Source organism: Syngnathus leptorhynchus, chromosome 10 (assembly GCF_054491065.1).
Source record: "Syngnathus leptorhynchus isolate UIUO chromosome 10, UIUO_Slep, whole genome shotgun sequence".
Taxonomy (NCBI): domain Eukaryota; kingdom Metazoa; phylum Chordata; class Actinopteri; order Syngnathiformes; family Syngnathidae; genus Syngnathus; species Syngnathus leptorhynchus.
The window spans coordinates 11,677,515-11,692,793 of NC_141204.1; the positions used below are offsets into that span (position 1 = coordinate 11,677,515).

At 44.5% G+C, this 15,279-nt stretch overlaps 1 protein-coding gene across 8 annotated transcripts in view; it reads left to right on the top strand.

Annotated features, from left to right (window-relative positions):
* The window catches only part of LOC147050462 (dual specificity protein phosphatase 19-like), an 18,563-nt gene extending 9,994 nt beyond the window's left edge, over positions 1-8,569 (top strand). For all 8 annotated transcript variants that reach the window (XM_085921361.1, XM_085921359.1, XM_085921358.1 and 5 more), the window contains 3 exons: positions 4,049-4,095; positions 7,394-7,546; positions 7,971-8,569. In XM_085921361.1, the coding sequence (XP_085777487.1) occupies positions 4,049-4,095; positions 7,394-7,546; positions 7,971-8,153 (383 nt within the window). In that variant the 3' untranslated portion in view covers positions 8,154-8,569. The remainder of the gene's footprint in view (positions 1-4,048; positions 4,096-7,393; positions 7,547-7,970) is intronic.
* Positions 8,570-15,279: the final 6,710 nt, after the last annotated feature.

Here is a 15,279-nt window from a genome sequence, read left to right on the forward strand (position 1 = left end):
CCAGCCGGGGGGCAATAAGTATGCCAACACCTGCTTGACGCCTCTCACCGTGGGCAACTCCAGAGTGGAAGAGAGTCCAGCCCCTCTCGAGAGGGCTTGTACCAGAGCCCAAACTATGTGTGGAGGCAAGTCCGACTATGTCTAGTCGGAACCTTTCTGCCTCACACACCAGCTCTGGCTCCTTTCCAGACAGAGGTGACATTCCATGTCCCTAGAGCCAGCGTCTGCAGCCGGGGATCGGACCGCCAAGGTCCCCGCCTTTGGCCGCCGCCCAGCTCACTATGCACCCGACCCCTTTGGCCCCTCCTATAGGTGGTGAGCCCATTGAAAGGGGGACCCATGTTTTCTTTTCGGGCTATGCCCGACCGGACCCCATGAGCGAAGGCCCGGCCACCAGGCGCTCGCTTTCGAGCCCCACCTCCAGGCCTGGCTCCAGAGAGGGGCCCTGGTCACCCGCGTCCGGGCCAGGGAAAACGACATCCATATATTTTATTCATCATAAGGGGTCTTCTGAGCCGTGCTTTGTCTGGCCCCTCACCTAGGACCCTTCTGCCATGGGTGACCCTACCAGGGGCATGAAGCCCCAGACAACATGGCTCCTAGGATCATAGCGGCACGCAAACCCCTCCACCACGATAAGGTGACGACTCACGGAGGGGAGTTTGTAATGTCTGCAAAGCTAATGTTGCCAGGGGTGGTGGTAGTACTGCCAGTTATAGTACTACCAATTTAATTAAGCATCTCCAGAAACACCACGCAACGGAGCACCAGGAGTTCCAGCAGTTGAGCAGATCAAAGGGAGCGGGAGGTGGACCTACACAGCAGTTAACGTTAGCAGATGCACTGCAAAGACGGGGGAAATTCCCAGGCAATAGCGCAAAAGCTATGAGAATTACTGAAAAAGGAATTAATGGTTTTGGATGGACAACCGATGAGTGTTGTTGAAAACGAGGGCTTCCGATGTTTACTTGAGCACCTGGAGCCACGGTACAATTTGCCATCGCACAAGTATTTTTCTGAGACCACACTGTCAGAAATGTATGAGAAAGTGTGCGAACACTTGTCACAAGTGAGATGTAGATGCCATGAGCTTCACAACTGATATCTGGAGCTCGGAGATGTGCCTCATGTCTATGTTGAGTTTAACTGTGCACTGGTTAGACAGGAATCACCCCTCGCAGTGCCGTGCTGCAAGCTCAAAACTTCCCCGGAGCACACAACGGTGACACAATTTCGACTGCCATTAAGGCAATGCTTGATAAGTGGAATATTTCGCTCAACAAAGTGCATGTCATTCTCAGGGACAATGCCAGCAATATAAATAAAGGCCATGGAAAAGATGGGTGTGTGCAGCTTGGGCTGTTTTGCTCACACACTACAGCTCGTTGTTAACGAGGGGCTACTGTCTCAGCGAAGTGTGAGCGATGCGATTGCAAACGGCCGACAGATTGTGAAACATTTCAAACATTCTCCACTTGCTTATTCACGGCTATATGACGTCCAACTCCAGATGCAAATGCAACCTAAACGCTTACAACAAGACGTCAGAACAAGATGGAACAGCACCTACTTCATGATACAGAGTCTGCTGGAACAGAAGCGCGTACTAGGTGCCTATGTTGTGTGGATTATGATCTGCCCACAACACTGACTGCTAACCAGTGGGCCTTGCTGGAGAAAACTAGCACTGTTTTGGAACCATTTGAAGAGCTGACCAGGAAAATAAGCTCATCCACCGCCTCCACTGCTGATGTCATTCCAGCCATCACTGTCCTCAAGCGCATCCTGACCAAGGAAGACGAGGCAGATGCTGGCATTAAAACGATAAAAAAGACCATGCTTCAAGCTGTCAAACAACGTTTTGACTCTAGAAGATGAGCCTCTGTACGCCCTGGCCACTTTGTTGGACCCAAGATATAAGGACAGGTAAGATATTTTAAGCTTACATACTCAACAGGCCGTGAGCTATTAGCTGTGATATAATCACAACATATCACGGTCTGAAGTGAGCTATTGCTTTTATATAACAGATACCAAGTATGGCAATATGAAAGTTATAGACACCTAAGATGTTCTATGTCTGTTTCAGATACTTTACAAGTGAGACGTTTCCCAACCATGCAAAAGATGCACTGTTGAAAGAGCTTGAAGACAGGGGCTTGACCAGCACAGCAGAAGCAGCGGAGGCTTCACAGCTGTTAGAGATGTTCTAACTCTAACTTATTTTTGCAAGAACCACAACGGGAGACAGTATGCCCTTTTTAAACACTTGCAAGTGGAGAGTCATTCGTCGCTGTGCATACAGCGATGATCGAATGAGGTCTGACTCGGGCCTCTTGCAAGAGCCTTTTTATTGAGAGAAACAGGGTGGGGTGTGAGTGGGCAGGATGGGGGTGAAACCCCTGGCCTCTGATCACATCATAGCAGGGGTTGTTTTACGATGTTGAGTAGACAGAACAACTTTGATTGCGTCTTCTACAGTTGGTCAATCAGTGCAAAGGATCTTACCACTTTGTTCTACTACTTTGTTAAAACAGGACAAGCTTAGGTTAATTATTACAGATTACATTCCAACATAATAATATGATCAACCTAATCTATTCAACCCTAACAACAGCGACCAGAGAAGGCCCCTCATATGGAGACTGCAGCAGAAGCAGTAACAGCTCCAAGCAAGAACAGTTTCATGGAAGCATTTGAGCAAATTCTGGAGGACAGTGAGGATGCAGGTGTAGCAAGCAGCTCAAGCCCTGCAGTTCAACTGAATAAATTTTTAGCTGAGAAAACCATCACTGCATCAGACAGCCCATACAATTACTGGGAAGCCAACAAACATCGGCTACCTGATCTTCCTGCTACTGCCAAAAAGTATCTCTGTGCCCCCTGCATTAGTGTGGAAAGTGAGCGATTGTTCAGCACAGTTTCCAACACTGTGAATGACAAGCGAAACAGACTGACTGCAGACAGAGCAGAAATGCATGTCTTCTTGACAAAGAATTCGTCATTGCTGCCTAAGTGAGCATTAATGAGGGGGTGAGACTGCACAAGTTTGAGAGCACCAGGCCATAAATGGTGCGATTGCACTATGTAAAGACATGTTTACATTGCTTGATTATTGTATTTGACCAAGTCACTTGTTTATTCTCTTGTCCCAATGCTATATTTTATTTTTAATTCCACTCTGCACTTTCAGTATTTAGAAATAATTTTGAATGTTTTTTTTTTGTGTTCGACTAAGCAGAGCTTGTTTTCAGGGAGCACGTTTCATTGCTGCTTAAATGAGCATTTAGAGCATCAACAGGTCATGAGTGGTGTGGAACGGCACCTTATGTTTACATGTTTACTATTTCTTTTAATATTTGGTTACTGTGTGCTTGATCACCCTTTCTATATTTGCCCAGTGCAGTTTCAGCTGCAACATTTGTATTTTTCTTAAGAAGTTTGTATCCTAATTTACTTGAATTTAAATGCTGATACACTTTATTGCTGCTGTTGCACAATTTTTGTTACAAATAAATAGTTCATTGCATTAATCTGCTTTATCTTGTTACATTTTGTCTTAGAAAAGAACTGTGTAGTCATGCCTGATGCCATTCCCTTTCGTCTTTTCTGTTCCACATGTATGTAGCTAGTTAAGTCAACCATAATATCGGATCGGTATCGGGTATCGACCGATACGCAAAACCACAGCATCGGTATCTGTATCGAAACTGAAAAAGTCGGATTGGTGCATCTCTAGTCCTTATGTAAACAACCGCCGCGCTGCTGACGTCACTTGCAGTTCAAATGACAGTAATCCCTTGCTATATCGCGGTTCGTTTATCGCGGTTTCACTACATTGCGTATTTTGAATTTTCAAAATTTTTGAAAAAATTCACATATAAGTCGCTCCTGAGTATAAGTCACCCAAACTATGAAAAAAAATGCGACTTATAGTCCGAAAGTTACGGTAGATATTTTCCATCCTTTATTCAAAAACAAGACATAATTTGAAAATGCTCAGTTTGGCTTCAAACACTTCTCACATTTTTTTTCCATTCTCTTTCAGCCTCTCAGGATGTGGCCCATGACATGGACACTTTGCAGCGATATCAGGTCAGTGTCGAAGACAGTGGAGGTGGGAATGTGTGTGTTCTAATCAACAGGGCTGGCGTGTCCTTGGCCATGTCACATTCACATGTGCCGAGACGTGAGATGAGAATAGACATCGAGTCGTGCCGTGTCGATTCCCCTCAGTAGAGGGAGTAAATGATCTCAGCACGGCTCTGGGGACGATCGGTTTTGTACCTCGCCTTGTTCTGCCTGGAAAGGCATGAGCTGGCTGTTTCTTACTGGTTGTCGAAGCTCATGAGAGGGGTGATCACAAAGATAAAGAAACATCTGCATCACACTTGCAACTACGGGCAATTTGGAGCGCTCAGTCGGTCTACCATGCATGTTTTTGCAATGTGGGAGAAAATCGAAGCACCAGGAGGAATCCCATGTGAGCACAGGGAGCATTTCCATGGAAGCAATTGATTTCAAACCAATTTAGTTTGCAGTTTAGAAATGTAGCAAATTCAACTGCTGAGTCAAGATAGGTCTGTAGTAGTTATTTCATAAAGTCACCAACGAGGGTGAATGTCGCATCACCATCAAATGTCTACAAAACCAGAAAAAATACAGATGTGCTCTTTGAGTTTAGTTTGCGCGCCCTGTTAGGTTGTTCATCACACTAACTGACTGTTGTAATTTAATTCCGGCACGCACCTGTGACACGCTGCACAGTAATTAACGCCATCAATCACATCCTAGCATGCTAATGCGCACAAATGTAGAAGAGGCCATCGGCCGGAGCGGTTGGGGTTGCTGATTTGGACCACATTTGCATTGTGCCTGCCTTTCTTCCCGAGCAGATGTGGCGGCGTTAAGAGCGAGAGAAATGAGTGCGCTCGAGTGTATTTGCTGACCTCCCCGAATCAGCTCTTATCCGTCGACCGCTGCAGCCGCGCCCCATAAATGAGCCACAAAAGTGTCATTCACTTTGGACCGCTGCTCTCCATTTGCTGAACACATCACTCGTGATGCTCTGTGAGTACATAGCAGTCATCATTTTACTCATTCGGCACTCCTGTTTTTATTGCCAGTGTGACTTCAAATAGAGTGAAGTGTGAGTGCTTTTATAGGGGCCTCTAATCTGCAGCCTGTCTTACATTTGGGGTCTAGACATTATACATTTTTGGACAGTTACGTTTCCGCACCTTAAGTCTCGCGTGAGTTACCTCAGGTTATCGCGGTTGTTGGAGCTTGTGCGCGGCGGTAAGTTAAAAGTTGCTGGTATCGACTGTGTGTGTTGCTGTGATCGTGTGCGTCTTTGACACAAAGTGAGTACCGTTTTGGCCCGAGTATAAGACGATGTTTTTTGCGTTGAATTAAGACTGAAAAATTGGGGGTTGTCTTAATATCAGGGTCTAGACATTATACCCATTTTCACTTGTACGCAGCAGTAAGTTAAAGGTTGCTGGTATTAACTGAGTATGTTGCTGTGATCGTCTGCGTCTTTGACACAAAGTGAGAATATACATTTCACTGTTACTACTGTCCACTGTTGTGCCGTTTGTCCAATCGCGGTTTGCTGCGTGTACACGCCGTTTAACAGCTCCGGCACGCTCATAATCGACTGAGTATGTTGCTGTGATTGTGTGCGTCTTTGACACAAAGTAACATTTCATTACTACTGTTCGCTGTTGTGCCGTTTGTCTGATCGCGGTTTGTTTCGTGTGGGTGCCGTTTGCTTGACAGCTCCGGTGCGCTCCTTTAAGTTTGCCTCGTATCGTACGAGTAGCTGTTACGCAGCAGCACGGCGACTAACGGTCGCCAGCAAATGTATTTTGTTGTCTTGATCGATGACTTAATGTTTGGTGTGTTGCCGATAGTATTTCATTTATTTCTTTTCAGTTATTTATTATTATCTTTTGCCAATAATTCAGTAAAGCAATCAAAACTGAACCACGTCTTCCCTCCTGTGTTCTGACCGACACCCGGGGGCGAAAACAGCATAACCATCCGAGCCAACCCCCTATACAATCCTCAAGCTCCCCAACAATAACGGTAGCAATTTGCATTATTGTATTGCAATGTTTTTCCTAATTCAGATTTGTTTCAATACTACAGTTAGACTTTACTTTGATGGTTAATGCAGTTACTGCAATTTTGTTGTTTTATCACAGTAGATTGGTCTATTTACATTTCAAAAACCAGAAGCCATTTATTTATAAATGTGATTGCACTTTAGTTTACATATTCAAATGTTCAGATATTAAGATGTGATAGACAGTTTTTGCATGATTTGAATGGGGCAAAATAACATGCTTTTTCTTTCGAATATATTGTTATAATCATTTGTTTCAGATGTACTGTAATTATTTTTTGTATAAAAATTACATTTGGTGTTCAAATTTGAGGCTTGAAAAAGAGTCGTCTTATAATCAGGGTCGTCTTGTATTCGGGCCAATACAGTATTTTGTCATTATCTGGAGCGGTTCACAATTAATATTTTTCTAATCATATGACAAAAATAAAACGCATCATACACTGTAGATTGGTAACAGGTTTTGTTCTGACCTACCAAGCATGGGCTGGCCTTTGAAATCAAAGTCAAAAAGTCAAAGTCCGCTTTATTGTCAATTTCTTCACATGCCAGGCACACAAAGAGATCGAAATTACGTTTGCCACCGTCCCACGGTGACTAGACAGTACACAACACGCACATCAAACAGCACAAAGAGTAAAAACGAACAACAAGAGCAACAAATAAGTAATAAGCAAATAACCCAAATAATAAACAATAAATAAATAAATAGACAAATAAGAGCAGCAAAATGGAGCAAGCGCGCTAATAGCAGACAGCCAGATCATAGCGTAAAAGAACAGGACGTCATGTAGCAGAGGGGGGAGGGAATTCAGGATCCGGACAGCTTGGAGCACGAAGCTGTCCCTGAGTCTGGTGGTGCGGGAGCGCTGGCATCTGTATCTCTTCCTAGAGGGCAGAATCCGTTTAGTTACACGAAACAGTCTCACTAATGTTGGTGAGCAGTACCCAAATTTCTAAATTACAAAATTGGCAAGAAGGAATATGCAAAAGAAGGAACATGAGCTGCGTTATGTCAAGAGACTCGAGGAGAGGAAGGAGGCCTCCGAGGTAAAGTCAAATTAAGTGAGAGGGTAGACATGGACAACAAACTAAATCAATGCCATCTGTCTCATCATAAACACTCCGTCTGTCCCCGACCCCCCGGGACACACACACACCTGTTTAATTTTCTTGCTCTCGTCAAAGCCGTGGTGCAACCACAAGGGCTCTCCTTCACAATGGAGGCTCATTTGCTCAAGGTGCCTCATTCTTGCTTTGCAGGTGTCACACGTGCTAAACGTGGCCTACAGCGTGGCCAACCTCTTCCCGCATCAGGTGCGCTACAAGACCGTCCAAATCCTGGATCTCCCCGACACGGAAATCACTTCATACCTGAAGGAATGCGGCTCGTTTATAGATCAAGCCCGGGAACAGGTAACACATATGTGGGGAGAATTCATCCATATGCACTCACCAGCTGTGTCTCAGGGGAGTACTTGCAATTGGCTCTCAGTGCCCAGCTTTAGTGTGCGCTCAATCTGCCAATGCGTACTGTCCATTCATCTTATTGTTTCACAAGAGACGGGTGGAGTCAATGGACAGCCGGCGACGAATGAAAATCAGAAGCTGCGTCAGCAATGTGATCATGCACAGTTGCCATGTTTTTGCGGATTACTTAGCAATAATACACTTGAGTATATTGTGCCTATGTGGCGCCTCAAAACCCGACACACTATCCCAAGTGCATGAATCGCTTGAGCTCTTTGCAAGTTGAGTACTTTTAGTTTAGAAATCTCCACATCTTTTCATTTTTATGTCTGATATCAGACCAAAGCTGCTTTTCTCCCTGCGCCTTCAGGACGGTGTGGTCCTTGTCCACTGCAATGCTGGCGTGTCACGCTCCGCCGCCATTGTCACGGCCTATTTGATGCGGAGTGAAGGGCTTGCGTTTGATGAGGCCTACCGCCAGGTGAAGATGGCGAGGCCTTCTAGTCGACCCAACCCGGGATTCCAGCACCAGCTGCAGAACTTCAAACCATAAGCGATTTCGATTCCGATCAGAATTCTTTTTTCTCAGACAGCAACGATTCACAACAGACTTTATCTAAAGGTTCCTTCCATATAGAGCGCGACAAGAAGCGCCCTCCTATGTGTGCAAGCACTGCGCCATTGAGGCAATCACTGTCCTTCTGCCGAAGGAACACGCCTCCAACAAAGTCCAGTCAAAGGTGAGACAGGGGCTGCTCCAACTTCTTAGGTCCATTAGGTGACACGTTTCCGAGGATCACCCGGGAATCACCCAAGATTCCGAATGGCCATCAAATGTAACCACGTGCATGGGACAGAAAAACATTGCAAAACTGTGACAGGAAAAAAAAAATCTGTGCATATTTTATAAAAGAAACAAGTTGTATCGTTCTGAGAATAAAATTTGATTCTATTTATTAACCAAGAAAAGTGTGTACTGTGCGGGTGTGAGAGTGTGGTTGTATCTGAGTGAGCGTAGTGTAGCCACGTGTGCTGCTGTGTGCCAGAAATGAGAGATGCTTGCACGTTGTCATGTGAAAGATGTATCTGCTCTTGCTTGAAAGTGCATCTGTCCTTTCTTATTTCTGTGTTTATTTTCAAGTGCAGATTTTGGATTTTGCATTGGCAGCAGTCGCTTGTTGGGGAGTGTGTGGCAGTGGGAGTAAAGGAGGAGCTAAATTGTTCCAAATGGCTGGCAAATCCTGCTTGTCTGGTAAAGGTCGTAGATTATTCAACGGGCCTGTAAAACCTGCCGAGTGATCGCATTGCGCCGTCTTCTGTCATTGTTGAGAAACGTAATGTTTGCACACCATGGCTTAATTCCTCCTAATGACCAAATGCTCTTCCAGCCTGACCAAGTATCGCACTTCCATTTTCTCTTCACCCACAATTTTGGTTTTGTTGTTCAAAATAGTGGCGGCTCGGAGGAGCAGTGTGTAGCACGTCCGCCTCACAGTTAGGAGGGTGCGGGTTCGATTCCACCTCCGGCCCTCCGTGTGGAGTTTCCATGTTCTCCCCGAGTCCGCGTGGGTTTTCTCCGGGCACTCCGGTTTCCTCCCACATCCCAAAAACATGCTTGATAGGCCGATTGAGCACTCCAAATTGTCTCTAGGTGAGGGTGAGAGTGCGAGTGCGAATGGTTGTTCGTCTCTGTGTGCCCTGCGATTGGTTGACAACCAGTTCAGGGTGTCCCCCGCCTACTGCCCGTTGACGGCTGGGATAGGCTCCAGCACGCCCGCGACCCCCGTGGGGACAAAGCGGTTTAGAAAATGGATGGATGTTCAAAATATTCTCCATGGCAGATTTTGTCCGATTGTAGGTGGGTCCAGAACACGCGCGCGCGCACACAGTGCAAAGTGGAGCACGACCGCTTGGCTTTGGCCTTTCCTCTTTGTTGCTCTTCAGCGGCCCCACCCGGGACTCACCACGGCGAAGCCAACCGGGCCTCCCTTGATGTTTTTATGACATTTCAGCATCTGGATGAGGGCCCGCAGTATGGCTCTAGCCGTCCCATCTGTAGCATCTCCAGGGAGAGGAGGCGGATACTCACCAGGCCTAACTGCATGGCGGCCTCACTGATGTCATGTCAGCACAGGTATGCTTTAAGGCTGCTTTCATTGTGTGTGTTTGTGTGTGTGTGCGTGCGTACACCGTATTTTTTGGACTACAAGCCGTTACTTTTTGCACAAGGTTGAACCCTGAGCCTTGTAGTCTGGTGCGGCGCAAAAATCATGAAAAATTTGAGTTTTGTGATGTCTAATACAAAAAAAAGCTAACGAATGCATTTACCACATTATTGTGTTCCTCCAGCATAATACAGCACCTTTGATGCATTTCGTCTAATACAACTACTCAAAATACACCCAGAATAAGTGAAAACAGCGCACAGCCCCAAAATCAGCAGAAAGACTGACATTAATGCTATGAAAATGAGTGCATAGACAAAGTGAAATACAGTTTATTATTTTTGTGTCATCTCAAGCTTACCGCTTTACTGTGTCAGTCATTTCCAGAGATTGAAGGAACTGAACCATCAACGAAACGAAGTCTTTCAGCGAATCCTTCTCTATATTGACAATAGATTTCTGAATCACTCCTTGAACAAGCAGGATTTAGCCCACAGATGTGGGAACACTGCTTAAAAAATTAAATTTGACCAGGCACTTCTTTGAGGTTCTGATGTTGTGCAATGAGTCATGTGGATTGATGCATCCAACAACGAAACATTCGAATCCCTCCACTTTGACATCCTTGAGTTGTTTGGACTACAAAAGTCTCTCAGAAAAATGAACATGGCGGATTTGCGAATCTGCCATGTTTATGAGTCGGATTTCCGTTTGGCAACACCCATTACCTTGTTTGGTTTGTCCCGCCCTAACGGATGTGATATAATAGATAAAAATACATAATAGAAAACGGAAAAAAAATGAAAAAACAGATAATAAAAGTATCTCTGCAGTACCTGGAGGGATAGATTACATTTCTACAATCCTGGAGACTCCAAATACACAAGAAAATTATTTTAAAGGCAAAAAAGTCGATTTTCCATGATGTGTCCTTTAAAGGGACAGATTGGCTCTTAACAAAGGGAGAGATTTGGCTCTTAATGAAGGAAATAGAGCTGCTGAAGCTACTGTAGAGTTAAAGTTAAAGCCCCATTGATTGTCACACACACACACATCTGGGTGTGGTGAAAATTGTTCTCTGCATTTAACCCATCCCCGTGTGATTTTGATCCATCCCCTGGGGGAGATGGGAGCAGTGAGCAGCAGCGGTGACACGCTCGGGAATCATTTTGGTGATCTAACCCCCTTTGGCGATCTAACCCCTAGGTTTCCTACGGCTACTAGAATGCACTTGATGACATCTTGTTGCATCGCTCTTCAGTATTTATTTATCACACGGTCATGTCTTCTCCGGAGCTATGCGTGTAGCTTGTATCGCATTGCTAACTTTACCCCTGTAAGTGCTCCAATTTTATTTATTATTACCGTATTTTCCGGACTATAAGTCGCTCTGGAGTACAAGTCGCACCAGCCATAAAATGCATAATAAAGAGGAAAAAAATCCATATATAAGTCACACTGGAGTACAAGTCAAATTTTTGGTGGAACTTTATTTGACAAAATACAACCCCAAGAACAGACATAAATAGGCAACAACAGGCTAAACGATACAGTATGCTAACGTTACACAAACGCAAACAAGGAACTGGGAAGGTGCCTGACGTAACATTAACAGTTATTCAAATAACTATAACATAAATAAAAAGTTTATCAAACCATCCGTGTCACTCCAAATCATTAAATCGATCGAAATCTTCATCCTCTGAGTAAACAACGCCGCTGCTGACTCCAGAAGTACATGCGGCGCTGACATCAGACTCGTCAGTTGCAGTTCCAATTATTCTACAGGCCTATATAACTATATATAAACGATATATCAAATAACTATAACATAAATAACAAGTTCATGGAACCATCCGTGTCACTCCAAATTATTAAATCCATCAAAATCGTTGTCCTCTGTGTCACTTATAAACAACTCCGCTGACTCCGGAAGTCAGTGGATGCGGCACTGACGTCAGACTCGTCAGTTGTGGTTCCAATTATTCCACAGGCCAATATAACTATATATAAACGCTATATCAAATAACTCTAACATAAATAACAACTCTATGGAACCATCCATGTCACTCCAAATGATCAAATCCATCGAAGTCTTCACCCTGTGTGTCACTTATAAACAACTCCTCTGACTCTGAAAGTCAGTGGACGGAATCAGGCTCATCGTCAGTTGCGGTCCCAATTATTCCACAGGCCTAGACGCCCTCATGCGGTTTAGTCTGAAAATAACATGTGAAGTGAATCTACTACTAGTAAGTTAGTAATGTGTTAATGGTGTTAATTTCACATATAAGTCGCTCCTGAGTACAAGTCGCACACCCGGCCAAACTGAAAAAAAACTGCCACTTATAGTCCAGAAAATACGGTAGTTCTTTCTGTATACCGTAGTTTTTGGACTATAAGTCACGGGTTTTTTTCATAGTTTGGGTGGGGGGTGATTTTTTTTTCACAAATTTTCAAAATTCAAAAATCCGCGATGTAGTGAAACCGCGATAAACGAACCGCGATGTAGCAAGGGATTACTGTCATTTGAACTGCAAGTGACGTCACCGGTGCCGCGCGGCGGTTGTTTATATAAAGGACAAAGGATTCGATCACGGAAAATTTGTGAAAAAAAATCACATATGAGTCGCTCCTGAGTATAAGTCGCCCCCCCCCCCCCCAAACTATGACAAAAATGGTGACTTATAGTCCGAAAATTACGGTACTAGATCTGTGCGGCGCGCGTGCGGGGTTGTTGACATAAAGGACAAGGAATTTGATCACTGGATTTAATGATTAGGAGTGACACAGATGGTTTGATAATATTGTTGTTATATGATCGTTATTTGAAATATACTTTATATATCGTTATATGGGTCTGTGGAATAATTAGAAATGCAATTTGCAACGGGTCCGACGTCAACATATGCGGCATTGTTTACATAAAGGACGATCAATGGATTTAATGAATTGGAGTGACACGGATGGTTTGATAAATGTGTTATTTATGTAATACTTATTTGAATAACTCAGAATGTCATGTCAGGCCCGTTCTCAGCTCCTCGTTTGTGTATAAATCACGTTAGCATACCATATCGTTTAGCCTGTTGTTGCTGGTTCATGTCTGTTTTTGGTGTTGGATTTTGACAAATAAATTTGCCCCAAAAGTGCGACTTATACTCCGGTGCGACTTATACATGGGTTTTTTTTCACTTTATTGTGCATTTTATGGCTGGTGCGACTTATAGTCCGGAGCGACTTTATAGTCCAGTGCAGTCTACATACTTCTCTGAGAAATAACTCAGGAATCATTAAAACCTGCCTTATTATGTGCAGTATGTGAGCGTTTTCTTTTTCCCCCATGTTGTATTGCGGCAAAATGCCAGAGGATCTTCCAGTGCAAACACTTAAGTCTTATCCATCCTGCGTGTTGGACCATCTCATGGTCCAGCAGAGTGTGTCAGAGTTCACACACTTATCACAAAGCAGCAAAACATCCCATCCTCTCGCGGGGATACAACATTTTCATTTCTTTCTCTTCAGGCTTGTTGCTCCGCCGTCGTGAGTTCTCTTATTGCTCCCAGTGTGCGTGTGATGTATTATTAAATAAAGCAGGCTTTCGTTTAATGCGCACAACGCTGGCAATGTGCATATCTGCAAACATATGTTCACTGCTTACATAATGTGCGTCTTTATATGAATCAAAGAGTAAATAAATAGCGACCCCAGCAAGGACTTAAACAGGCGACATTTGCATTTGTTAAATGAATCCAGCGGTGCTTAAGGGAGGTTTTTAAGCTTATTATTACAGCAGTGGATCATGGGAGTGGAATTCATCAGATAAGCCGCTTAGAGTGGCCTTTATTTTCCTCAACGCTCTGCAGCAATATTTGCTCAGTGCACCAGAGAAAGAAAGAGATTCTCCAGGGGGTGGGGGGAGCTGGTCCCGACACTCCTGCCACAGCCATGCGTAAATGTTTCAACGCCCCCCCCCCCCCCCCCCCCCCCCCCCCAGATTTGTTGCATATAGAAAGAAACAATTCTCGATACAAACAAATATTCTAATTCAGTTAGTGGGATGACATCATTTTCCCATTAAAATGTTTTGATTATTATTGCTTCATTCTTCAATTTGGTCCTTGAGTGCATTCGAGCTAGAAAAAAGGCAAAGAAGTGAAAGATGCTCGCAGTCATCTTGAATTGAAACCTTGACGTGCTTTTCCTGTGCTTTGTTTTTGCCATTGGGAGTCCTCATCGTAGCATTGGGCACACACAGTGAGATGGAGATGACCTTGAGAAGTTGAGGAGATGGAAAACGCCTTCTGCTTAGCACAATGGAGACGGTGAGCCAAGGCATGTGCTTTTGTTTGCGTGAGTTAAGTGGCACTTGTCAATTAAACTCATGTCACATAGTTTTTCAAGTTCACTTATCACATATTTCAGAGTCCTAGTTGGCCGTATGGTCAGGCGTGTACTCGTCCTCCGCCTCCATCAGGCAGGGTAGGCTCCACCTTGGTCATCAGCCTAACAGCGCTCAGCGCCATAGGAAATGGACGCCTCGTGTTCCTAATATTGTGGCCACTGAGTCTGTATTAATGTTGTCTTGTCAAAAGGTCAGCGAGAGCCGGCATCCAAAGAGCAATTTGCGCTTCTATTGGTTGCTTTCAGAAAGTTCCCGTTACGTTTAGAAGGATTGCGCGGTTTTCAACTCTCAGCCGCGGCTACAAAGTGGTTGCGTCAGCGGTCACGGAGAGGAGGCAAATGGTCTCCCGCCGTCAATCATTTCCCACAATACACTTTAGCAAAACCAAGCGTGAAGCAGACCGCCAGAGTCCGTGCGGTTTTGTGTTTGGGAAGGAGTTGCTGCCCATCTGCTTCCGACTGCTTTTATTTGGACCATCTTCAGCTTTTGGGTGTTAACCTGGTGACACCCAAAACATTTGAACCAATTATGTATCAACACATTGGCTGGTTAAAATGTGGAGCAAACGAGCTTTTTGTGAAAACAAACATCAAGCACAACCGTCTGTGCTCCCCTTTTCTTTTTAACGAGCAGGCCAGGGAGGAATGCACCACAGGATAATCCCTCTGAATCGTTTTTTTGAGTCATGCAATTTTGGACGGGAGGAATTGTAATTGGTGACACCCAAAGCAAGTTGCACATTGTGCTGCTCATGTCGCAGCCCGATCTTATTGTATCCCAACAGGTCTGGCGGGAAAACCCGGCAGGATGCACACTCATCTCCCGCAGAATGTTCCATATCATAAACCATTGGAGGATGCCTCGTGGCTTCCAGTAAAAAGAAAAAAACTGTTACGGCTCAAGCCTTGCGGCTATCAGATTGAGCAAGCCATTGCCGCATTTTTTTCACGATCCCTACTTGGCCTTCTTTGTAGACGATGAAGAATATATGCCTGTTAGTGTTATATTATTGTTGCTCCACTTTGAGGTTTAAAGGGACATCGGTGCTGGTTTGGTTAGCCTGTCAATTATGTTTTCCATTGTGTTTTAGCATTAAGCTAGCAGAGGTT